The sequence below is a fragment of the Arvicanthis niloticus genome, chromosome 4 (assembly GCF_011762505.2).
Source record: "Arvicanthis niloticus isolate mArvNil1 chromosome 4, mArvNil1.pat.X, whole genome shotgun sequence".
Lineage (NCBI taxonomy): Eukaryota > Metazoa > Chordata > Mammalia > Rodentia > Muridae > Arvicanthis > Arvicanthis niloticus.
The window spans coordinates 63,386,561-63,411,458 of record NC_047661.1 but is presented as its reverse complement, the minus strand read 5'-3'; the positions used below and the strand labels follow the sequence as shown (position 1 = coordinate 63,411,458).

The 24,898-nt window shown below is 43.9% G+C and overlaps 1 protein-coding gene and 1 long non-coding RNA gene across 7 annotated transcripts in view; one reads left to right on the top strand and one right to left on the bottom strand.

Moving 5' to 3' along the window:
- The first annotated feature begins 3,044 nt into the window (after positions 1-3,044).
- Tlr2 (toll like receptor 2) lies at positions 3,045-12,103 on the top strand. 6 transcript variants are annotated; one of them, XR_013109883.1, is made up of 4 exons: positions 3,045-3,481; positions 3,892-4,128; positions 6,253-8,716; positions 10,024-12,103. XR_013109883.1 is itself a non-coding variant. In XM_076932582.1 (4 exons), the coding sequence occupies exons 2-3, from the start codon at positions 6,268-6,270 to the stop codon at positions 10,030-10,032; spliced, it is 2,334 nt and encodes a 777-aa protein (XP_076788697.1). In that variant the 5' UTR covers positions 3,045-3,481; positions 6,253-6,267; the 3' UTR covers positions 10,033-10,060; positions 10,478-12,103. The 6 variants fall into 6 exon arrangements, 3 of the variants coding, with proteins under 3 accessions (XP_076788697.1, XP_076788696.1, XP_034357195.1); XM_076932582.1 differs by lacking the exon at positions 3,892-4,128 and having other exon boundaries at positions 6,253-8,592; positions 10,024-10,060; positions 10,478-12,103; XR_013109882.1 differs by lacking the exon at positions 3,892-4,128 and having other exon boundaries at positions 3,047-3,481; positions 10,024-10,060; positions 10,478-12,103.
- Positions 12,104-13,349: 1,246 nt separating this feature from the next.
- LOC143442016 (uncharacterized) overlaps positions 13,350-24,898 on the bottom strand; it is a 28,623-nt gene continuing 17,074 nt past the window's right edge. The window contains exons 2-4 of the long non-coding RNA XR_013109880.1: positions 23,110-23,201; positions 21,556-21,676; positions 13,350-13,742 (exon numbers count right to left, since the gene is read on the bottom strand). This is a non-coding gene — a long non-coding RNA (uncharacterized LOC143442016). The remainder of the gene's footprint in view (positions 13,743-21,555; positions 21,677-23,109; positions 23,202-24,898) is intronic.

The window sequence follows — 24,898 nt, the reverse complement described above, 5'->3', positions numbered from 1 at the left end:
GGTGTCTTGGCTTCATTCATCATCAGTGGTTAAGCTCTGAAAGGGGGAGGAAATGCATGACTCAGGAAGTGCTGGGTGGATGCCATTGCATCACTAACTGTGAGGTTAGTGTGTTTCCACACAGAAGAGCAAACCCCATGCCCTGGGCATTTCCATCCAGTCACACTCCGAAGAAGTCTGTGCATCTGCAAGCGCCTCTTTAAATTATTTTTTTTCCTAAAAGAATTCATACAGTGAATGAAAACTATTTGCCTTGCCTTTGGGAGTTTTCTGTGTTTGGTCCCAACTTAAAGAAGTTCACTTCATTCATCATATATGGATTGGCCCTTCTAGAATAAGAAAATCAAGGTCTCTCCCTCCCTCCCTCCCCCCCTTCCTACCTCCTTTCATCCTTTCCTCCCCTCGGTTCCCTCCCCTACTTTACATCTTCCTCTCTGTCTCCTCCCATCCCCCCCCACTTTTTTGTATTTCTCTACTTTCCTAAACTTTATATTCCTGGAATATAAGTTCCCTTAAAAAGGAAAACAAAATCTTGCTGTTGGGATCTTAACTGTGGCAGAGCCAGTGTTTGGAATGCAGGAGGTCCTAGTTCAGTCCCCAACACCAGAACTCCAATCAAAGCGAAACGACTGAGATCCGAATGGATCCTATATGATACGTGTCTCAGTTAAAAGACAGATGCTTCTGAATGTCAGAGAGGAACCCAGAAGCTTGAAGCACTTGTAGACCTGTCATTTGGGCGAACATACAAAATAGTTTTAATCACTGAAGTTTTTAAAGCCTTCTAAATTTACACAGTGAAAATTGCCATTCCAACTACGTGCAGACACGTTGCCAGTAGGAATTGGCAGATAAGTAAATGTCTTTGTTTGTTTGTTTTTTGAGACAGCATCTCATGTCATTTTCCTTCTTCCTTGGCCTTCCCAAATGTTGGGATTACAGGTGAGTCCCTACACCAGGCAGAAACCAATGGCTTTTGCTCAGCTTTGCTTTTAGGATAACAAAGCAATAAACTCAGTTAACCCAGGAAGGCCAATTTGCGAAGTCAGCACAGAGAAGAGCAGCTTCCAGTGTTAGGGAAAGTAAGCTGAAAGGAGTTTGCCCAAGTGTCTGAGGAAGGAAGGCAGCTGCTGTGGAGCCTGGGCCGCCCAGGCTGCATAGTCACATGGTAAAGCTATAGACCCAGGCGGCTGAGCAGAAGTTCACTCTCCGTTTGTATTGGTTTTTACTGATCTAGTTTCACTAATTTTTGAAGAGCTAGAGGTCGGAAAATGACAGTCCACAAGAAGTCACTTTTGAATCCACACTCACAGTGTTTGTGACAACAAATGCAGCAGGGGCTTTGTCTTCTTATCTACACAACACCCGGATCCGCCAAAGAGGAACAGCATTGCCTCTGGCTCTTTCAAATCTCACAGGGAAAAATTGAAAAGCCAAACCATGCTAGAGCCCAGTAGTCTATGGCTGCATTTTCTTCTCTAGAAGCAAATCCCATGGAACTGTAAACTCTTACTCATGAAGAGGTTTTTGAAGCACCGACATACTGGTCCTTCTTTGAGTCTCCTTGCCTTGTATGGCCTCCAGGGACATGTGTATGAGAAGAAATTTGCTTCTCTCCTTTTTTTTTTACTTTGTTTCAGCAGGTTTCAGGATGTAACTGAGAGAGAGAGAGAGAGAGAGGAGAGAGAGGTAATTTCTCTATAGGGCAGTGGTTCTCAACCTGTGGGTTGAAACCCCCACGAGAGTTATATATATGATATTTACATTACAATTCATAACAGTAGCAAAATCACAGTTATAAAATACCAACAAGGGCTGGTGAGATGGCTCAGCGGTTAAGAGCACTGACTGCTCTTCCAGAGGTCATGAGTTCAAATCCCAGCAACCACATGGTGGCTCACAACCATCCATAATGGGATCTGATGCCCTCTTATGGGGTGTCTGAAGACAGCTACAGTGTACTTACATATAATAAATAAATAAAAACCTTTGGGCTAGCGGGGTTGGAGTGAGCGGGAGAAGGGAAGGGGGAAAAACTACCAACAAAAACATATGGTTGGGGGTCATCACAACATGAGGAACTATATTGAAGGGTTGCAGGGTTGGGAAGGTTGAGAACCTCTGATCCAGATCCTATAAGGACAAGGGATGTAGAGCTGAGGAAAAGAGAACCCTGGGCTTAAGGGGAAAAATTCTGGCTTCAAACCTCAGCTGCTATTTCTGACTTACAGGACATTTTCTTGTGAAAATGAGGGTAAGGATGCTTGTTCTGCATCCAGTCTCACTTGGCTGAGGTCAAATGGGATCACAGGCACAAAGGGTAGGTTATGAAGATAAAACCACATCTCCATCATGAAGAAAACCAATCCACCGTTTTCAGAATCACTTTGAGATGCAGATATGGGATAGAGAAAAGGAAATAACTTAGCTTCAAAGCCATAGATAGGAGTGACAGTCCTGAATCTTCCCTGTGCATCAAAGGATCGGCTGCTGCTCAGAGGACCGCTCTGGATGGAGGCTATTAGACTCTTAACAGATGCTGAACAGAAATGGATTCCAGAGATATAAGGGCAGGGGGGAACAGTGTTGAAAAGAAGGAGAAAGAGACAATACTCCTGAGCCAAAGTTGCAGCTTCTGAGGATGGAGAGAAAACAAAAGAGTTTAAAAGTTTGAAGGAGAAGTGAGATTTTGTGACTGGAGTAGTTAGGGTTTGAACCTGGGTGTTGGCAGCCCTGGCTAGCTAGCCTCTCCAATCAGGCGGCACTAAGCTATTTAAATGGCTAACAGTAGACATCAGAAAAATATCTATTCAGTGTAGCCACTTCAGGAAGACAACTAAATAATGAGGGTGTACGATGCCCCTTTCCAAAGTTCAGCATCCTGTCACCACAAGTTTAGATTTAGATAATACAACAAGTATCCATAAATAGGCAGTTTTGGTCAAGGTGTGGTACCCTCCCCCCCCCCCCCCCCCCCCCCCAGTCCTTCAGCCACCATTGTCCAGGCCTCCAATCTTTTCCTCATGGTGATCTGATAAAAACTCCTTGTGACTGGCACCTGATTGCAGTCTTTAACTTCTCCCAGCTGGAGCATTCTATTAACCGAAGAGAGAGTGTGTCACTTTAGAATATGCTCTTCCTTCCAGAACCCTTGTAGCAGGTTGCTCAACTCAGTTAAAAGGCGAGCTGGGAGTCAACTTTCTCTTTGATAGCCCAGTCTCAGGCACTCCGGGAATTCCCACACGGAGCCTCTGGACTCTCAGTTTTATTTTGCCTGCCCTGCAGCTCCTGCCAGCTCTGGTGCCGCTTGGCCGCCCCCTGCAGACCCCTGTGGGCGGCGCTTGTCGCACAAGGGGCGGTGCTGAAGACCGGGAAGTTCGGGCCCTGACCTGGGGACATCCCCTTCCCGCACTTCCCGGCCTTCGTGGGCTGGTACCCAGATGGCCAGAGGGCACGGGAGCGGCGGCTGGAGGTCTCCGAGGTAGGTGGGTCGTTCCCGCTGCCGGGTCGCTGCACCCCTCCCTGGGCAGGGTCGGAGCGGCGGGGCGGTCGCTGTGCCTCGCGGTGCGGGGACCTGGTTCCCAACATAAAGCACCCGCTCCCATAGCTGGGCGGCTCAGCTTTGAAGACTGGTGTTTCCAGCTGTAGTCCAGTCTCAGCTTTGGGGCCAGATGTTTCCAGCTGTGATCCCTGTATAAAGAGGGACACTAAGAGAGGATAGGGGCGCCGTAGAGCTGCAGCCACTGTCCTAGAGCCTGGGGTTGTGTGACCGGCGTCTTTACAGCCTTTCTGGCTGGGGTCACAGAGGGGGAGCGTCTGTAGTGCCCCTGAACCTTGGGGCGCTTAGGGTGACGGTGGCACTGTCCGAGCCCACTCCTCTCTTGTCCCCAGGCTCGGGGCAGGCGGTCACTGGCAGGAGGTGTGTCCTCAAACTTAGTTTCGGAAGGTGAAGGTTGGAAGGCGCCCTAGAAGTGGAAAAGATGTTCGAAGAGGTGCAGACTGTTTCCTTCTGCGCAGGATCATGTTTCTGAGTGTAGGGGCTTCACTTCTTTGCTTTCCGCTTGTCTCTGGAGCATCCGAATTGCATCTCTGGTCAGAAAACAACTTACGACGGAAACCGCAGACAGAGTGAGTGGAGTCGTTTAATAAGGAGCTTCTGAGGTTGCCCTTATGACTTCTTCAGTTCCATAAACGAGAGCCCTGTGTTTACATCTTAGATGTCAGGAAAGGGCTTTTCTGGTTTCAAAAAGGAGAAATTATTTCGGGTGTAAAACGCTCAGCTTGCTCGAATGGTTTTGATCTGACCGAAAGTTCTTCAGCAAAAATCAAATGGTAGGTGAGGTGGCTGGACTTAGACGAAGAGACCCTCTTCCTCCCCCAAAAGGGAAATATTCGGCACTATTGGAAAATATCGTATTTCACCATATTCTAAGTTTCTTTATGTTCTAAACAAAGAACACTTGAACCTTAAACCTTTAATTAGTGGGTACAAAAACTACCAGACAGTGACAGTTTGTTTTGGAAATTTCTAAGCTACCAGTTTTTTTGTTTTTGTACTGCCAAATTTATAAGAAATTAGCATTTAACTGGATAAGTGCCCAGTGAAAAATCACCCTCAAGTTTAAAGTTAAGAGAGAGCACTTAAAAATAGGGAAAAATTGAGAAAGTTCATAACGCAATGATCGGAAGCCTCCAAATATTAATTACATTGAATAAAAGGTACTTCACTGAAATGATCAAATTCGTAGCATCAGAAAGAATTAATATCTACAACCTACAGATCACCGGCTGGCTTATCTTTTTGAGATGGTCTCATGCCTTATGGGCTGAGACAGCAGCTCATGTGGTTGTGGATGGTTTTGAACTACTGCATTTGCTGCCTCTGCCTGGAGTGCTGGAGTCGGAGGAGTGTACCACCATGCCTTGTTTATTCGGTGCTGGGGATCAGACATACTAGCATACTAGCAGAGCGCGCCACTGACAAGCTCCATCTCAGGCCCATCATCTGCTGAGTCTAAGAGATAGGTTCCTTAGGGGCACTAAAAGGGAAAGTGCATAACCAGTTATCAAGAGAAAGCTGTGGGAGATGGAGAGATGGGTCAGCAGTAAGGAGCACTTGCTGCTCTCCCAGAGGACCTGGGTTCAGTCCCCAACACCCACATGGTTATAGGGATCTCATGCCTTCATTTGGCTTCCGAGGGCACTATACACATATCATGCACGTGTATACATTCAGGCAAAACACTCATGCACTCATACCTGTACCATAACGTGGTGCTTGCCACCAGGCCTGATGACCAATTCTAGAACCTACATGGTAGAAAGAAAGAAAGAACTGGCTTCCTCAAATTGTCCCCTGACTTCCACATTTGGGTCGTGGCACATGTATGCTCCTCCCAACCAATACAGAAGTGTAAAATGTATTTTGGAAAATGGTTGTGTTACTTCACTGAGAAAATATGACCATGGCACGTGTGGTTGCATGGAAGAGCTACAGGGTATATAGGGCCCAGAAAGTGCACTGGGAGACGAGCTTTAGATTCTCCTAGGAAGGCATACCGAGGAAGTGAGGCAAACTACCTTATTTCCTTTGCATTCATCTAAGTAGCCCATCTGGGATTGGGCTTTCTGTAGAATGAGAAGGTTCTGGTGGCCTGAATGTCTCCTTCAACTCAGCAAACTGTTGACCCTTCTCTGCCTAAGGCTCCAAACATTCCTTCTTCTGCCTGCTATTAGCAGGAGCAAGGCAGAGTTAGTGAGCACGAGAGTAGGCTCTGTGCCAGTGAGAGATGTGTTATAGTCCTGTGGATCATGAGCCAAGGGAACAATGAGTCAAGTAAGAGACATACTTGATGACCAGAGGCGTTAAAGACAGGAGCTCATGACTAGTGAGCTATACGGCCATGTCTAGTTCATGTCTTTAACTACTTGCTTGTTCATTCCCAACCTACATTTACTGAATTCTGGGTTGGTTTTTTCCTCTCTCTCAGATGGCTGTTTTTATATTTCTTCATTGGTAAACAAATATCTGCTAGTGCTATTGTGTATAATGAAATTAATTTTTAATTTTCATTCCTGTATTGCATTTGCCTCTAACTTATTCCTTGCACACACATGAGGGAAAGAGAGGGGAGAGAGAGAGAGAGAGAGAGAGAGAGAGAGAGAGAGAGAGAGAGAGAGAGAAAGAGAGAATATGCACAAGAATGAAAATACTCAGGCACACTCACTCATATACGCTTCGTTTGTTTTAAGGTCAAATCTCAGAGGATGCTCCGAGCTCTTTGGATCTTCTGGATCTTGGTGGCCATTATAGGACTCTCCAGCAAAGGCTGCTCAGCTCAAGCGTCTCTGTCATGTGATGCCGCTGGTGTGTGTGATGGCCACTCCAGGTCTCTCACCTCTATTCCCTCAGGACTCACAGCAGCCATGAAGAGCCTTGACCTGTCTTTCAACAAGATCACCTACATTGGCCATGGTGACCTGCAAGCATGTGTGAACCTCCAGGTTCTGATGTTGGAGTCCAGTGGGATCAATACAATAGAGGGAGACGCCTTTTACTCACTGGGCAGTCTTGAACATTTGGACTTGTCTGATAATCATCTGTCTAGATTATCTTCCTCCTGGTTCAAGACCCTTTCCTCTTTGAAGTACTTAAACTTAATGGGAAATCCTTACAGGACACTGGGGGAAACATCGCTCTTTTCCAGTCTCACAAATTTGCAAACCCTCAGGGTAGGAAATGGGGACACCTTCAGTGAGATAAGGAGAATAGATTTTGCTGGGCTGACTTCTCTCAATGAACTTGAAATTAACTCATTAAGTCTCCGGAATTATGAGTCCCGAAGCCTCAAGTCGATTAGAGACATCGATCACCTGACCGTTCACTTGAGCGAGTCTGCTTTCCTGCTGGGGATTTTTGCAGATATTCTGAGTTCTGTGAGACATTTAGAAGTAAGAGATTCTAACTTGGACAGGTTCCAGTTTTCAGAACTGCCTGTAGATAAAGTCCACTCACCGATGAAGAAGCTGGCATTCCGAAATGCGGGTCTCACTGACAAAAGCTTTAATGAACTCCTGAAGCTGTTGCCTTACATCTTGGAGCTGTCGGAGGTAGAGTTTGATGACTGTACCCTCAATGGGGTCGGTGATTTCAACCCCTCGGAATCAGACATCGTGAGAGAGCTTGGTAAAGTAGAAACAATAACAATCCGGAGGTTGCATATTCCCCAGTTCTATTTATTTTACGATCTACACACTGTATATTCCCTCCTGGAGAAGGTGAAGAGAATCACAGTAGAAAGCAGTAAGGTCTTCCTCGTTCCCTGCTCCTTCTCACAGCATTTAAAATCACTAGAATTTTTAGACCTCAGTGAAAATCTGATGGTTGAAGAATATTTGAAAAACTCTGCCTGTGAGGGCGCCTGGCCTTCTCTCCAAACCTTAGTTTTGAGCCAGAATCATTTGAGATCAATACAAAGAACTGGAGAGATTTTGCTGACTTTGAAAAACCTGACAGCCCTTGACATCAGCAGGAATAGTTTTCAGCAGATGCCTGACACTTGTCAGTGGCCAGGAAAGATGCGCTTTCTGAACTTGTCCAGTACAGGGATACAGGCGGTAAAAACATGCATTCCTCAGACGCTGGAGGTGTTGGATGTTAGTAACAACAATCTTGATTCGTTTTCTTTGTTTTTGCCTCGGCTCCAAGAGCTCTATATTTCCAGGAATAAGCTGAAGACACTTCCGGATGCTTCGTTGTTCCCTGTGTTACTGGTCATGAAGATCAGAGAGAACGCAATAAATACTTTCTCTAAAGACCAACTTGATTCTTTTCCCAAACTGGAGACTCTGGAAGCAGGTGACAACCACTTCATCTGCTCCTGCGAACTTCTGTCCTTTACTCTGGAGACGCCAGCCCTGGCCCATGTCCTGGTTGACTGGCCAGACAGCTACCTGTGTGACTCTCCGCCTCGCCTGCAAGGCCAGAGGCTTCAGGATGCCCGGCCCTCTGTCTTGGAGTGTCACCAGGCAGCACTGGTGTCTGGAATCTGCTGTGCCTTTCTCCTGTTGATCCTGTTCATAGGTGCCCTGTGCCACCATTTCCACGGGCTGTGGTACCTGAGAATGATGTGGGCGTGGCTCCAGGCCAAGAGGAAGCCCAAGAAAGCTCCTTGCAGGGACGTTCGCTATGATGCCTTTGTTTCCTACAGTGAACAGGATTCCTACTGGGTGGAGAACCTCATGGTCCAGCAGCTGGAAAACTCTGATCCGCCCTTCAAGTTGTGTCTCCACAAGCGGGACTTTGTTCCGGGCAAATGGATTATTGACAATATCATCGATTCCATCGAAAAGAGCCACAAAACCGTGTTTGTGCTTTCTGAGAACTTCGTACGCAGCGAGTGGTGCAAGTACGAACTGGACTTCTCCCACTTCAGGCTCTTTGACGAGAACAACGACGCAGCCATCCTTGTTTTGCTGGAGCCCATTGAGAAGAAAGCCATTCCCCAGCGCTTCTGCAAACTGCGAAAGATAATGAACACCAAGACATACCTGGAGTGGCCCTTGGATGAAGGCCAGCAGGAAGTGTTTTGGGTAAATCTGAGAACTGCAATAAAGTCCTAGGAACTCAGTTTCTGTCTTGCTTTAATTAAGGTCTTTGTGACACAAACTGTAACAAAGTTTTTAAGTACCATAGAATTGTGCTATTGAGGATTTGGTAAGTATAACTAGTAACTATGAGTTTTATCTTGAATACTGTAATATAAATATTTGACATCAGGAGAATGGTTTCTCTGTTTTTCTTTATCTCTCTCCTTTATTGATATCTAACTAGCCGGTTCCCTTAGAGCATCTGGAAATGGTACATTTTGACTGACAGTTTAATGCCTGTATCCAGTCAGTGTGACATAGGGTGGCTACAGAAAGTATTTCCTAATCTACTCACCTGCCATCCCTCTGTGTAGATGATACCAGGGGCAAGGAGTCACAATACTTGGGGCACCCAGGTGAATCTGTTGCTATTCCTAGTTGCTATTCCTAGAGAGGGGGTTGTGTCCCATCATCCCGTTAGATCTTCCAATATAAATGACACAGGCTGTGTTTTCGTGTGAATTAGGTTTGTCTGAGTATTTCATATTTTTCTCTAAGTATAAATTAAATATTAATTTGTAAGGATCTGAAAGAAGTCTCCCATGTCCTGGTGCAGATTCCCACTGGATTTAGCTGTTCATTTCCAGTGTCTGCTTGCTGACTCCCTTGGACAGTTTGCTGCTTTTTCTCCTGTGCAAAGTCTCATATCTAATTCTATAAAGCTTTTCTTTTTCTGTCTGAAAAAATACATGTGAGCAAAAGATTTTTAAAGTAATTATATACCTAGAGGGTTCTTATGACTCAAAATAACTCCACATGTAGTAATCTGAAGACAGATACCACTGCCTTTAATGTTTTTTTAAATTATTTATTTAAAATATGTGAGTACACTGTAGCTGTCTTCAGACACACCAGAAGAGGGCATTGGATCCCATTACAGATGGTTGTGAGCCACCATGCAGTTACTGGGAATTGAACTCAGAAGAATATAAACTACACTTTATCTTTCACTCTGTACAAAAACCAACTGTAAATAGAGCAAGTACCCCAACATAAAAAACTCTGAAACCAATAGACAAAAGCAAAGAATTGGTCTTGTCTGCCTCTGTCATGAAAGTTTAAATAGCTGAATTCAGAAGTAATAGGCTAATTTATTTGACAGAGGAAATATCAGGACAGTATAGCATACAGGCTGAGAAATGTAAGGACTCTAATTTTGTTTTCAGAAAGAAAACTAATTTTTAGTGCTTTTCCAAATGTGAAAGCAATTGTAACTGTGCTGTAAGACTTGCTTTTACTACATAGGTCTTTGTTCTTGGTTGTCCTCAAGAACTTTATGGTAAAATCCTATTGCAGAAGACACCAGATACTTGATTCATAGGACGCAGAGAAATTGAGATAGTACTGACCTTGAGGTTTCCTTTTTCCTTCTAGCTTTCCTAGTACCAGAAGGTGCCCTGTATTTTATCAGGTAAGAGAACTCGTCTTTAATCTTACCTAGCTGGGAACCTTACAGGCTCAATAGCAAGCAGCCTGAAGAGGCACACCATTTGGTGAAAGAGTGACATGGATGTTTTCAGAACTGCTGTCTGATTGTATTTAAGGCCTGTTCCACAAGAATCCCCATACCTGGTACTGTTAACTTGGCCAGGAACCTGTGGCTGGGTAGGTCATAGACTCTAGGGGAAAACTAGCTATTCTTATTGTGCTATTAGACTCTACCCTAAATAGTTATCTTCACGTCCATAGTTTAGCGCAACTCTCAACCTTTGCTAGAAACCACCCCCCCCCCCTTTTTTTTTGCAGCAGGTTTTGATTAATATAGAGAGTCACAACTGGTCAAAGTACTAGGGAGTGCTCATCTGTAAATGGACCATCTGTATTACAGCCCATCATCCCAAGGCTCAGGGATCATCATGGAAGAGTCAGAAGTAGTAATAGGACTTCTGTGAAGCAGTTCCTTCTAGGCATGACAGGATGCCGCACACACAAGCTCATAGTGGATACGACTGTGAACACAAGACCTGTACAAGATCAAGCCAGCTGAAATCCCATGCATTGGGAATGGGCTCACAAGTTCCACTCCCCACATCTGTTTACTCTGGATGCAATCCCTGATTGGTTGCCCGTAATATAGGAGATGGCCCCATGCTTGTGCAACACACTGGCAGTATTCAGTGGATTTAGTGGGTTAAGAAGAACAAAAGAGCACATGAACTTGGAAGGAGAAAGGGTAGGAGGGGTAGGATGGGAGAGAGTAGGGAGATTTGGTCAAAATATGTGTATGGAATTCTCAAACAATATAAAAGACTGTTTCCTTTCCTTAGGCCTTGCCTACATATGCTCAGTGTACAATGCATATACCTAATGTCTAATTAGTAAGATATTTGCCAAATAGAGAAACACTCCACTTAAATCTAGGAGTCTGAAAGGTGAGCCAATGGTAACACCAAGACATTTGGTAGTTTGAAGAAGAAAAATCCCCAATAAGAAGAAAAGTGAGTTACTTTGATGATGAAACACTGCCAGTTTGTAAAGGCAAGAAAAGCAACCAGTGTAGTTTCTTCCTTTTCATAAAAGTGTAAAAGCCTCAGGAATTGTAGACCATGTGTCTCCCTGTCTGTATTCAGTGTTGGCTGTTTAACAAGTGACCTCTAATGTTAGATGAATTCATTGTAGGAGTAGTATCTGCTCTGATAAAACACCATGACCAAGGCAACTTGTAGAAGGGAGGGTTTATTTCTTGTGGCTCCAAAGAATAAGAGCCATCATCATGACGACAGGGAATGGCTACTAGAGCAACGGGCTGAGGCTTAGTTAAGGGGTTGTTCTCTATAAAGCCAAGCAGAAGAAGCACCCATTAATATCACCTACAAATATGATTAACAATGTCTCAAAGGGCCAGTTCCTCTTGTGAATTCAATATGCTCGACTAGAAGAGTTTTGCATGCTAGGCGTCGTGACGCACATGGTCCCAGCTGCTCGAGAGACTGAGGCAGGAGACAGGCTTGAGCATGAGAGTTTGGAGCCAGTCTGGGCAACACATTGAGAGGCTGCTTCTTGAAAAAGAAACAAAAATAAGCAAATGTATATGAACATTCACAAAATCTGCAGCATTCTAGTTATTGTTGTCTGCATCGCATTCAGTTTCTGAAAAGAAGTTGAGATTAAGACCAAACAGTGATATAAGGGCAAGGGCCATACTGAAAAAAGGAAAAGAAAAACCTGTCTGTGGAAAACCAAGGAACACAAGGGAGGCTGTAAAGTGAGCAAAACCTGAGATCAGATTCCCAACCATGGACTCATCAGAGAAGATTCGGGACAGTAAGAAGAGTAGCACTAGTTTTCTCTATACCACATATGGTTTATTTTCTTTTCTGGTATCACTAATAAATTGTACCAAGAGAGCTTAGCTGATGTACAGTTTCACTGATAGCAATATTCCAAACGAAGGTCGGCTTTCTCGCACAGGTTTTTCCTTGTACGAATCTCAATAAATGACGTATATGGTGCATCTGGTGGTTTGTTCTTTCTAGGCAATGCAAAGAAACAGATCCATCTTCATTATTTAAAGTGTAGTTTAATGTGATAACTGGCTTTGTGACAGGTGGACTTATCATACTTTTGTAAGTTAGTAACTGAAAGTTGTTGAGTCCAGTCACCTCACACTAGAAGGGAAATTCAGGGACAGTAGATGAAGAAGGAGAGGAGACACCATGCATACAGTGGAATTCGGGCCTCAGGCTGGGCTAAGCCTGTGTGGGTGCAGCAGGTGGCCTCAATCACAGCCTAGCTCTAAGACCCAAAGACACACAGGTGGGGCTCTTCTCATGTCTTAGTTGAAAGAGTTCCCGTCTGATAGTCAGAGATGGTGCACTGTCAAGAGCCACCACAAAACCACGTGCTTTGGGTTGGTGAGGAACAGAGGACTAAGGGAGGGTGTGGCCTTCTCTGCACTGTGAAGCCTCTGACTGAGCAAGTACAGAAGGGCAGCCTTCCGTGAGAAGACGTACGTAGCAAGCTGATGTCACATTCTCAGGGTCCTTCTGCTTAAGAGGTGACATGCTCAAGTCCTTTTAATCCTTAGAAGAAACATATTATGGTCTTGGGACAGAGATGTGGGGGACTGTCTTTCTAGTTAAGTCTGGTTGAGTGCTGTTAACCTTCTTGTGGTCTTAATGAGACTTGCATTTATTCTGCTGGGTATCCTGGTGCTTACACAAGTCTTAGTTTCTGGGACTGGAGAAATGACTCTGTGGTTAAGAGCACTGGCTGCTCTTCCCCGAGAATCCCAGTTTGGTTCCCAGCACCCACATGGTGATTACAACTACTGGTAACTTCAATTTCAAGATACCCAATGCACCCTTTCTGGCCTCTAAAGGTACTGGGTACACATGCAGGCAAAACTCTGAAACACATAAACTTGTTTTTTTTTTTTTTTTTTTTTTTTTTTTTTTTTTTTTTTTGAAAGTCCTAGTTGTTGCTATCAGTCAGCTTCCTGAGTCTATGGGTCTTCGTTTCCTTCCAGTATCATTATTGATGGAATTTAACCTAAAAAGAGGAAGAAATTAAAAAACCTAAGATGTAGGACAAGAAGTCTAGTCACTTTGGGTAAAGATAAAATTTGTTCTGCTCCCAAGCAACCTTCTCCACACTAACAGTTTTAGCTTCTAAAGTTTCAGTTTTAATTTATCTATGATTTACCCACAAGCCCATTCAACCCAACTATTTGCCCACCCACCCATTCATCATCTCCACTCTTCCTCACGTTGTGCCCATTTTTTTTTCGAATTGCCCCAACACATTTCCACTAAATCTCTTAGCATAGAAAGTATGACCCATAAAGGGTACAATGGTCTTGGGTACTTAATCTCCTACCCAGAATAGGAACAGAGGTGAGGAAAACTAAAAGAGCAGCCGCTTTGTTGTTAGACAGCAGAAGTTTTCTACCACAGCTATAATAAGACAATGGCAGTTCAGGTTTAAGGTACTGTTTTGTGCATTTCTAAAAGGATACGGGTTACCGATCACCCTCTTCAGATCGGGCAAGTCTGCTTCTTCCTGATGATACATGAGCCTCGGATGCAGAATCCATGAAAGCTGAGGTAACTCGTTCGGGAAGTTAGTAAAGAGCAATGCCCTGTGGTGGTGACCTGGAAAGGATTGTTCTGTTTAGGAACGGGACGCCACCATAACTCACCCTGAGTGTGCATATTCCTACTTTAGAGAGAGCCAGGGACAGGGAGGGTGGGAAGGGGACTGCAGCAGCCTTATGACCTGTTGAATTTACTTAACATCTTGGCCTTGTTTGTCCTTGTCTTCTTGATTACAGTAAAAACTTGATGCAGAGCGCAAGGACCCTTTTGTACAATAATTTCTTATGCAAATGCATCTTTGCAGTCCCCCGACATCTGTATTTGTGCATTTCCCACACACATGCTCTGGAATTCCCAATCCTAGATTCTGTGCATTACTGGTTATCTTGTATGAATCCTACCAGTAGGCACTGGGGTTATGTGTGTTCTTAAGCTTATAGCTGTTTTTTTCTCCTCCCCTCCACTTCTCTCCCTCCTGATTGAACCCAGAGCCCCATGCAGGCTAAACAGTACCACCAAATTACAAACATTTCTAATAACTTCTGAAATGGCTTTTTCTTCATCTTTAAAAAATTACAGATGAAGGACCATTATTTTAATATAATATAAACATAACAAATGTCTTAATCTCTAGCATGATCAGATTCATTTATGTACACCATCTGTAGAAAGTCTTCCCAGTGTCCTTCAGCAGGCATGAATCCTGTTTTCTGACAGGACCAGAGACAGACCCTAAGATACCATAACCTGCCGTGTGTGCACGTATGGTCTCTCACAGGTTACAGATTACCACATGACCATGGACTATTCATCCTTTTCCCTTGCTATCTTAAGCAGGAGTGTAGGAAATGTTTACCAAATGAAGGTTTGGATGGACCTTTCAAAACTAACTATTTTTGGAAATTAAGATTCCATGTTTTCTACTATTTTTTGGCCAGCCTGCCCACCCATCTGTGTTGACAGCAATGATATCGAACATTCCTCCCTAAAACAAAACAGTAACAACAACAACAATAACAACAACAACAATAACAACAACAACAACCCCCAGAGGACTGTGAGGTGGAACCCTGGCAAGACTGTAGATATTATTCCTCCAGACTAGCTCTCTATGCAGCTAAGAGTTTCCACTATTTTGTGTTCTTGGAATCTTGAACATTCTTGCAATGTCCTTGGATTAGCTCAAAGTGGTAAATTATGAGAAGGATTGTGAACTCACATACAGCCAGCCTTTTAAAAAGGCTAGCATAGAGCCACACCTTCCAGACAGGTATAGAGTTCTGGGGTCACGAAGCCAGCATCAAACATTCCCATCTTCTGATTTGTGTTCTTTCATCTTTGAAGTTTCTGTGCTGGAAGCTTGTACACTGGCCGAGCTGCTGCAGAGCGAAACCCAGATAGTCTCTCCTGGGTCATGTGATGCAGATTTGCTCACTCCTCACTAATATGACTCATGCTAAAATGGGCCATTAGTAATCCTCCCCGAAAAGCATATTTAAAGGTGACTACACTTTAGATTACATATACTCACATGTATAGCAATCCCTAAGGGCTTTTAAAGGTGGAGAGAGAAAATATTTCCACTTGAAATTGGCAGAAGAGACTCTGTTCCAACATTTGAAAAGTAAATCATACTTAAAACTAGGGCCAGACTTGGAAAATTTCTACTAAGAATGATAGTTTCTTGGTGTGTGTGTCACACATAAAGGAAGAAAAACACTGTAGAATTCCATATGGGATATCTTTGTGTTTCTTCCCTTAAGTTTTTGAGGCTTAAATGTTGAAGAAAGGTTCCTGTTACATTTGAGATGCATTTGGACCAGTTTCTGACTTTTAGCACTGAATCAGTGGAAAGCATCCAGATTAGACAGGACTGCATCATTGGCCACGCATATCGAAGGCATTAGATTTGATTGACTGGATTGGGTGGGCTGCAGTGGTGAAGGATAGCGGTCCAAGCATCTCATCACACCAGGGCTTTGATCTGATCGGGTGTATGGAGACAGAGCTATACAATGCATGCTGTGATGTAAAGATGAGCAAGACTTTGCTGTATACTTAGGAACAAATGACAATGTGGGCTGCTGGCCAACCCAAAGACAACTTTGGTATCTACAGTCACAGGCTTGGACAACATGGGGTTCTTTGTTCAAGGGTCCTAAGACAGTATTTTGTAGTTCAGGCTATTCTCACAAAAACCTGGTTTATAGGTCCAGGCTTATCCATTGTAGTCTGGATGTGAAATATCCTTCATGAGTTCCTAAGTTTAGATGTTTGCTACCAAGGAGGTGGCACCATATTGGAAGGCTGTAGAATCCTGAAGGGGTGAGAGTTCATGGCAGAAGAATGCCACTAGGAGAGGATCACTGAAGGTTACAGTCTGTCTTTGGTTCCAGCCTTGCCTTCTACATTATGGTCAGCCATGATAAACAGTACCTACCACATGCTCCAGCCACCATGCATGCTCTACCATAACAAACCCAAACCCTCTGAAACTGTAAGCCAAAACCAGCCTTTCTTCCCTAAAGGGTTTCTGTGAAGCAGCTTGCCCATAGTCACACAAAGGCAACCAATAGACATTCCTACCATTCCAGACCCTCCAGCCAACAGAGACCTGTTTGAGCAGGAACCCATAGGTAGAAGCATTGGATGGTCTGCAAACAAGATGCCAAATGCCAGTCCCTCTTTCTGTGATCTGAAGTGTTGGGCTGTCTTATGGTGCCATTCTTTTTAAAGCTCTCTGCCTAGAAACCTGTGGTTTGGTTTTCTTCTTCCCTATTCTGTTGCTACAAGTGGGCTCCTTGTAGATTATTTCCAGTCAAAGTAGACTTTGTATGTGTTGTCCTACCGAGGTTTAAACACCAGGCTCTATACGAACAGTCATGGGTTCTCCCCTGCACCTGATACACTCCACAGGGTTTGGTGGTGCTGGCCTCCTGCATACTAAACACGTACCCTGGCATTGTGTGATACCCCAAACTATACATGACTCTTTCTTATTCTCAGCCTACTTCTGCCTCTGTTTCTCTTTTTCTTCATATGCTTACATATATGGCTTCTACCTGCTTCTCCAGGCAGCGCCCTGCTCAAATGACCAACCTTCCTGCCCAGGTGGGATGAAGAGCCTTCTTTTAAAAGGAAATTACTACAAAGGAGGAAGCTCATTTTAATCAGCTGCTCATCTCCAGCCTGTGGATCATCAGAACGTCTCCAGAAAAGACAGGGTCAGATGACAAAGGTTTTAGGGTGGGAGCTATGCAAGGCAGAGGAATGGAGACAGAAGGAGAGGCTGGGAAGCCAAAAGCTTCAGAAAATTCAAGAAGGGGTTCTGTGGGAAGGATACATGTGGCTACATGGCAACTGGTAAGTGTTTTCAATGCACTCTTCTTCGTCAAGTGCCACAAAGATCTTCTGCCCACAAATAGCACAGATGTCACCTGACAGCTTCCTGGCAGCAATCCCACTGATACTATAGGAAGGAAAAAGAACAATATTGGAGAGGAGAGCCCCTGCCATCGAGTACACACAGGGCAGCCAATGCAGATACAGTATCAGACAGTCGCTGGCACCTGGGGGTCTTCACTGCTTCTGAACTGTGATGGTTTGTATATGCTCGGCCAAGGGAGTAACACTATTAGAAGGTGTGGCCCTTTTGGAGTAGGTGTGGCCTTGTTAGAGTTGGTGTGTTATTTTGGGTGGGGGCTTTACCCTTGTCCTAGCTGTCTGGAAGCCAGTCTTCCACTAGCAGCCTTCAGATGAAGATGTAGAACTCTCAGCTCTGCCTGTACCATGCCTGCCTAGATGCTGTCATGCTCCCACCTTGATGATAATGGACTGAACCTCTGAACTTGTAAGCCAGACCCAAATATATGTTGTTCTTTGTAAGACTTGCCTTGGTCATGGTTTCTGTTCACAGCAGTAAACCCTAACTAAGACAGAACTGAACTAGTATCTGAGATGCCATTTCCTGAAGGGGCAATGCTCAGGGGGGCTGATCATCCCTGGTAGGGCCCATTAGTACCAACAAACTTAGCTATAGCCATCCATCAAACCTCTACACTTATTCTGCCTCTGAGTTGCAGTTATTGTCCACAGTAGCAAATCTGAACCACAGGGACAGCTGTTGAGCTTATCCAGTCCCTGGATCTTTCCATCTTGTTTCCTCTTGGAGATTCCCATTCAGAGACCTGGAGCAAATCCAAGCCATATTTCCTTTTCAAGACGCCCACATTTATTATCTGAGTGCTTAGCCTGATCAGCCCCTGAAAACAACGCATTTAGAATGTGAACTTGGGAACCTTTTATTTTCTCAGAGCCTCAGATGACACTTTGATCAATAGTGGTAACACATCAGAATTCCCATAATGTGAAAAACATTTCTCTTATAGCACTGAGGGGGCATTCTGCAAGCATCTTTCCACATCATGCACTTGTTCATTTTTTTATGTGAATCTGAACTCTGGACTACTTGCTTTATGCTCCAGGTAATATTTTAGCACCGCTCTGCTGGCTACCAGCTGTGAACATTGGAGGCTTTTTGCCCTTTGATCTCCCTGTCATTGTGGGTGTTACTGTTTTCAGTACTTTCTTACCCTAGGATGCTATGATATGTTCCCGGTTCATACTGGATATTCCTTACCCAGTTCTATAATTAGCTATTTCTCTAAGAAGCCCTTGCTCCTTTTATTGTGGGAGGATATGAGAAACTAGGACCTGGGCATTGGGGTGCCATTGCTTCCATGATCTCTTGGTTAAGAGAGTGAGGAAATGTATCTATACATACTAACTTGTGTCTATACACATGCCTATAAATATTTTTGTATGTATTTGTCTGCACCTATAGAAAACAACACAAATTCGTACTGATAGTTCCAATTCTAACCCTATGTGGTTATATTCTAACCCTATGGCTAATGTGGTGTATGTTGGCCATTTCTCTGTGCTTATCTGTAATCTCTCATTATGACAAGGAGAAACTCAGATGCCAATATCAACTGTCCTATTATCTAATGGTTCCATTGCAGAATACACATATAGAACAATCAGAATCATTAGTCCATAGCTCTGCCGATGACGACCACTGAGAGCACGGTGCTATGCATAGCTCTCTCAGCTTTTAGACCTACAATCTCCATTCAGTTTAAAGTCAGCACAAGGTCCCCCCCCCCCATAAAGTTAGATTATTTCCATTACACTATTTTTTATCTTGGGATTCTCTGAGCTCCTAAATGGTTTTTAAAGGTTTGCATGCATAAAGCTATATCCCTCCTGCAATGTCATTCTGTGAATTTTTTGAAAATACATTGTCATTTATCCATCAATTTAGTATCAAACAGTTCCACTACTACAAAAGTCTCCCGGTGTTCAGTTGAGTCAACCCTCTCCATCCCTAACCTCTGGCTTAGCATCTCTGTAATTGTACCTTTTCCAAAATGTCATATGAATGGGATCAGATCATGTGTAGCCCTTTTGGAATAGCTCCTCTCACTCAAAAATATGAATTTAAGGTCCTTCCATTTGTGGATAGTTGCTTAATCCTTTTCCTGTGTGTTTCTTCTTCTCCTTCTCCTTCTCCTTCTCCTCCTCCTTCTCCTTTTCTTCTCCTTCTCCTTCTCCGTCTCCGTCTCCGTCTCCTTCTCCGTCTCCTTCTCCGTCTCCGTCTCCGTCTCCGTCTCCGTCTCCGTCTCCGTCTCCGTCTCCGTCTCCGTCTCTCTCCGTCTCCGTCTCCGTCTCTCTCCGTCTCCGTCTCTCCGTCTCCGTCTCTCCGTCTCGTCTCCGTCTCCTCCGTCTCCGTCTCCTCCGTCTCCGTCTCCTCCGTCTCCGTCTCCTCCGTCTCCGTCTCCTCCGTCTCCGTCTCCTCCGTCTCCGTCTCCGTCTCCTCCGTCTCCGTCTCCTCCGTCTCCGTCTCCTCCGTCTCCGTCTCCTCCGTCTCCGTCTCCTCCGTCTCCGTCTCCTCCGTCTCCGTCTCCTCCGTCTCCGTCTCCTCCGTCTCCGTCTCCTCCGTCTCCGTCTCCTCCGTCTCCGTCTCCTCCGTCTCCGTCTCCTCCGTCTCCGTCTCCGTCTCCGTCTCCGTCTCCGTCTCCGTCTCCGTCTCCGTCTCCGTCTCCGTCTCCGTCTCCGTCTCCGTACATAGGCTCCACTTCCATTGATTCTGACTTAAGTGATCTGGTGTGAGGCTAAGACATTGGCATGGCTAGAGAGGTTGTTTTCCTCTCTCACCTCAGTCACAAACATATGTTCAAGTGTGTGCCTTTGTATGTACACCAGAATACCCCGTATGTATATACCAACATACCAGTGACTATAAAATTGTCATGATGTTGTTTTTAGAATAGATTTTGGAGCTAGAATGAAGATGATAGGTGGTGATAGTGTTTAAGACTGGGGGGTGGGATCATGTAAGATGTATAGAGAGTTGGTGCTTGTGACTGGGCTATCTACCATTGAGGCTCTTTTTCCTGGTCCGTGGGAAGACAGAACACAAACAATCTTTCTCTTCCTTTAATGTTTGTAAACAAGCAGGAGAGGCATCAGCGATTATCTTAGAGACAAGATGTCTGGGTTTTGTTGGAACCGGGGAGCTAAAACGTTGCTTCCTGTACACAACTTGACTGTTATGAGAAGGGCGGTTTTCTGCATCCATCCCTTAGGCAATGCGCAGTAGAGGAATAGCAAAGGTTTGGTACTCAAAACTTTGAACCTCGGAAGTCAGGTTGCAGGCTCTAGAAAGAAGGTACAGTTGAGCCAAGGGTAGACAGGGAGAACATCGGATGCCCAGGAAGTCAGATTCATGTCCTTTTAAGTCCTGATCCACAATGGGCAGAAGGAGAGCCCAGAACTTTCACCTCTGCTACTCACATGGATTCCCCACCTCACATTAGCTGTGCACAGGACACAGGAAGGGCAGGGTGTGTGAGTGTTCAGAGACGCACACATACGCCAGACACAGGTGATTGTTCCCAATACTTGGGTCTAGAAGTCACCTCACTAGGACACATGTCCATTCTGAATTTTAATTTTAAAAGCATTAAAAACTATTTGAGATTTAAAAATAATCCAGTTATCAATGAACACTCGGAACACATTAATCACTTTTTGTATTTCTACCTTTTCGCATGCTGCACGATGGTGACTAATCTTTGTGGCAAGATTACCCTGAGTTGATTCTAAAATGTTTGTATGTAGCATCAAATACAATTATTTTCTTACATGCCTAAGAAGTCAACTCAGGGCTTCAAACATGTTAGTCAATTGCTTTACTCTTGAGCTATATACTGACTCCTTAAATGTTATTTTTATTCTATTAGATGAAGATTCAGTCAGAAATAAGTGGTTTCTGTTATGACTCACCTTTAATTAATTCCTTAAATGTTGGCAATTAGAATATACTAGACATGATAACTCAAATATGTAACACATTTTTTTTACAAAATAATGCATTTCCCAGTACTTCTATACAAAGAGTGTATTTTCTTCACATTTAAAAATTATTTTGTGTGTGTGTTTGCGTGTGTGTGTGTGTGTGTGTGTGTGTGTTGGAGTGGATGGGGCACATATCACGTGGCTTATTATGAAGGACAGAAGACAACTTTCAAGAGTCAGTTCTTTCCTTCCACTGTATGGATTCCAGATACTGAAGTCATGTCATTAGTCTTATCAGCAAGTGCCTTCATCTACTGAGCCATCTTCTTGGCCCCAGGGATGTATTTTCTAATTAACTAACAACAAATAGTTCTTGGTAGAATGCAACTCCAGGGAGCAATGAATCTGGAGAACCATGACAATACTGATGTGACTGATGTTTAGATAAGATGGGGCTGATTCCTCCTCTATTAAAATAAATAAATCAAATAAAGAAAACACCACCTACCCCTAGAGTAGATGCCATTTGGTCTGAGCAGATCTCAGCAAAGTCTCTCCCCATTATTCCATAGTAAAGGCCATAGAACAAGGATCCAATCCCCAAATCCATGGAATCCTTAGATTTGAGTCTATGGAAAAAGCATTGTAGAAGGAAATAAGAATGTGGTGTTTGGTTGGGATAGGGAGTGTTGGTACTTGGGAAATACTATTGCCATAATAGTTTACAGAGTGGTTATGCATTTGTTCAATAACTTGGTTGTTGTTGTTATTTTTCCTATTTAAAACTAGAGACTATAAAGTTCTCTTTCTCAAATCATACCACCCAGCTCCTGTGGACAGAGAACAAAGGAATTCCTTTGGGTGATATGCCCCAAACCCACCACCAATGAATGAACTCTTAGGTAGCGGTGAGCCTTATATGTGATGTGTTTTTTCCTATGCATGCACACACATGTATCTGTTATAAAGTTTAATTTACAAATTAAACACAGCAAGAAGTTAAAAAATGAACAATGAAATAATGAACACAGTGTAGTAAATGTCTGTGCTTTGAATATAAACTATGAAAATGGGGGTTACTTGGACACAGGTATCATAATTCAGTGCCTGCTGATCTAATAACTGAGCCAGCTGCTCAGTGACTGACAGATGGGGAGCATATACATAGGCACTGGACAAAGGGTGATTCATGTTTCCGTGAGATGGAGCAGAGGGGTGAAGGATTTCACAGGATGCTGAGCTGAGAAAGTCATGAAAGTCAACGTTACTATTTATTTACAGAATCTCCCACTTAATGTATTGCATCTTTGTAGCTCATGAGTAGCTTAAACTGCAGAAAGTAAAACCACAGATAAAGAGGGACTGCTACAGTCATGAAATGCTTCTTTGTAACTCAGTGCTTAGACAAGCCTGTTCTAACCCGTTTTAATTTTAGCTGGACATAGAAAGGCCTCGGCAACTTATAAAAAACTGTCTGCAGGCTCCGTCTTCATGTGGGTCCGGAACAACTGGGGTGGTGGGCTATCCCTAAAAGCTGTTGCCTGTCTGTGGAATCCATTCTTCTAGCTGAGCAGGCTTGTCTGGCCTCATGGGAGAGGATGAGGCTAGCCTTGCTGAGACTTGATGTGCCAGGGTAGAGGAATACATGGAGTTGGGCGATCTACTCTCTCAGAGAGGAAGGGAAGGGGTACCAGGGGAGGGATTGCAATAGGGGGCAGTGATGGGAATGGAAAGTGAAATAATAATAATAATAATAATAATAATAATAATAATAATAATAAAAACAACTGTCTGCAGATGACAGTGTAACCAAGTTACATCATAATCCTGGAATGGAATTATAGGTCTCAGGATGACAGCTGCAGAGTGATAATTTTTGATGGTCCCTTGACCCCAAGAGATTCTAAGGGCAACTGAGATTATTAGCCATTAGAGAGATGGTTCCTCGACATAAACGCAGATTAGAATCATCTGGGGCTGGGGGAAGGATTTCTGATGTACTGATGCATGGGGCTCCCTTGAATGTTTCTGAGTTCATATGTACTGGAGCTGTGAAAGAAACCTTGCTGGGGCAGCTGTCAGGTTCATCAAAGGATGAGGATCTCAGCCATAGGCTCTGGGCTCTGTGGAATGTTTGCAAATATTCTGACTTACCTAAAAAAAAAAAAAAAAAGTCTATGTTATAAATATCATCCCTTCTCACGAGAAAGCATAAAGACTAGACAGGCAGCACCTAGTAGGCAAGGAAGAAGCTCAGGGCTGTGGGCCCTTTCTATGCTGTGGTGGCCACACACCAACAAACCATGACTCTACAAGTTATCTTTCAAATGCACTAGGAGTCCCTGGGACAGTCTCCTCCCATATTCTAAAGGAAAGATCTTAAGTAAAAACCAAACCAACCAACCAACCCACCAACCCACCAACCAACCAACCCATACCATCAGCCCTAATCTGGACTCATGAATTGTAACCTTTGAATATTTGGTGTGTTTTACTATAAATAGTCTCCAACGCCAGCAGTGGCCTGGCAGGCTTCACTGAATTAGGGAAGGGTCTGAGGTACAGGGATGAGCTGTGTGGATGGCTACTGCAGGAGCCATCATCTGAGACTTTTAAGTTAATTAATTAATTAGTTAGTGGCTTTCATATGTGAGCTGTTTTATATCATTTTCACCCCACCCTCTTTCCCTATGCTAATTCCTCTCAATCCCCTTTCAGATTCATGATCTCTTCCTCTTTAACTATTATTGTTACACACACACACACACACACACACACACACACACACACACACACACTACCAAGTCCACTTAGTGTCACTCATATGTATTTGTGGTTGACCAGTATTGGAACTGGACTATCAGGGACTCATGGCTAGAGATGACTGATTCTCTCTCTCTCAGTAGCCACTGACTGCCTGTAGTTCTTCATCTAGGAATGGAACTGTGAGGTGCTTCCCCAGTCCACATTAGCGTGTCAACTGGTGTCATCATGTAAATCATGTTTAGGGGACAATATTGTTGAGACTTTATATATCAAGCTTCACCCATGTATATCACACGCGCGCGCGCGCGCACACACACACACACACAGACATAATCCCATAGCAGACCTGTGTTTCTTGTAGCCTTTCTGTGCCCTCTTCTAAGATGTTCTTGTGCTTAGGTGTAGTGTTGCAATAAAGATGCATGAACTGAATTGTGTAACCTCCAGTCTGGTCTGGTCTGCATTTTGGCCAACTATAGATTTCTGTAACAGTCTCCATTGGCTGCAAAAGTCTTCTCTGATGAGTGAGAGCTATACTTATGAGGCAAGACTAATAATACATGAGCTCTGTGAGACCAGAGCCAGGCCTGGCCTAGGACTCTCAGTCCTTCTGCCTCTGGATCCCAAGTGTGGGAATTACAGGAGTTCATTCCCATGCTTGTCTGACAAGCTTTATGCTTATTTATTTTAGGAGGACATAGTAAAGACTTTTCATATTTAGAAAAAACAGGTAAGTGTGTGTGTCTCTGTGTGTATGTGTGTGCGTGCGTGTGTACGTGTGTGTGTTTGTGTGTTATACACTGACAATTCCAAAGTGGATGGCCATTCATTCTTTCAGGATTCACCCTGTATTTATAAGGATTAAGGCAATGGGGGAAATAAACTCGACATTCCCTCCACAGGCAGAACAGCATATATGAATCATCTTATTGATTAAAAGTACAGTAACCAACCTACAGCGTCATACAGAAAATTCTTAGTAGTATATTCAGCACCAGGAGGAGTGAAAAAACTAGTCCCTTCCAAATCTGAAGGGACAAGTCCTTGGCATGACTTCCTGTAGGAAAGTTCATCGATAAAGGTCT

Bases quoted from the DNA above. Each gene is read 5' to 3' on its own strand.
- Tlr2 (XM_034501304.2), top strand. From the start codon at position 6,268: ATGCTCCGAGCTCTTTGGATCTTCTGGATCTTGGTGGCCATTATAGGA.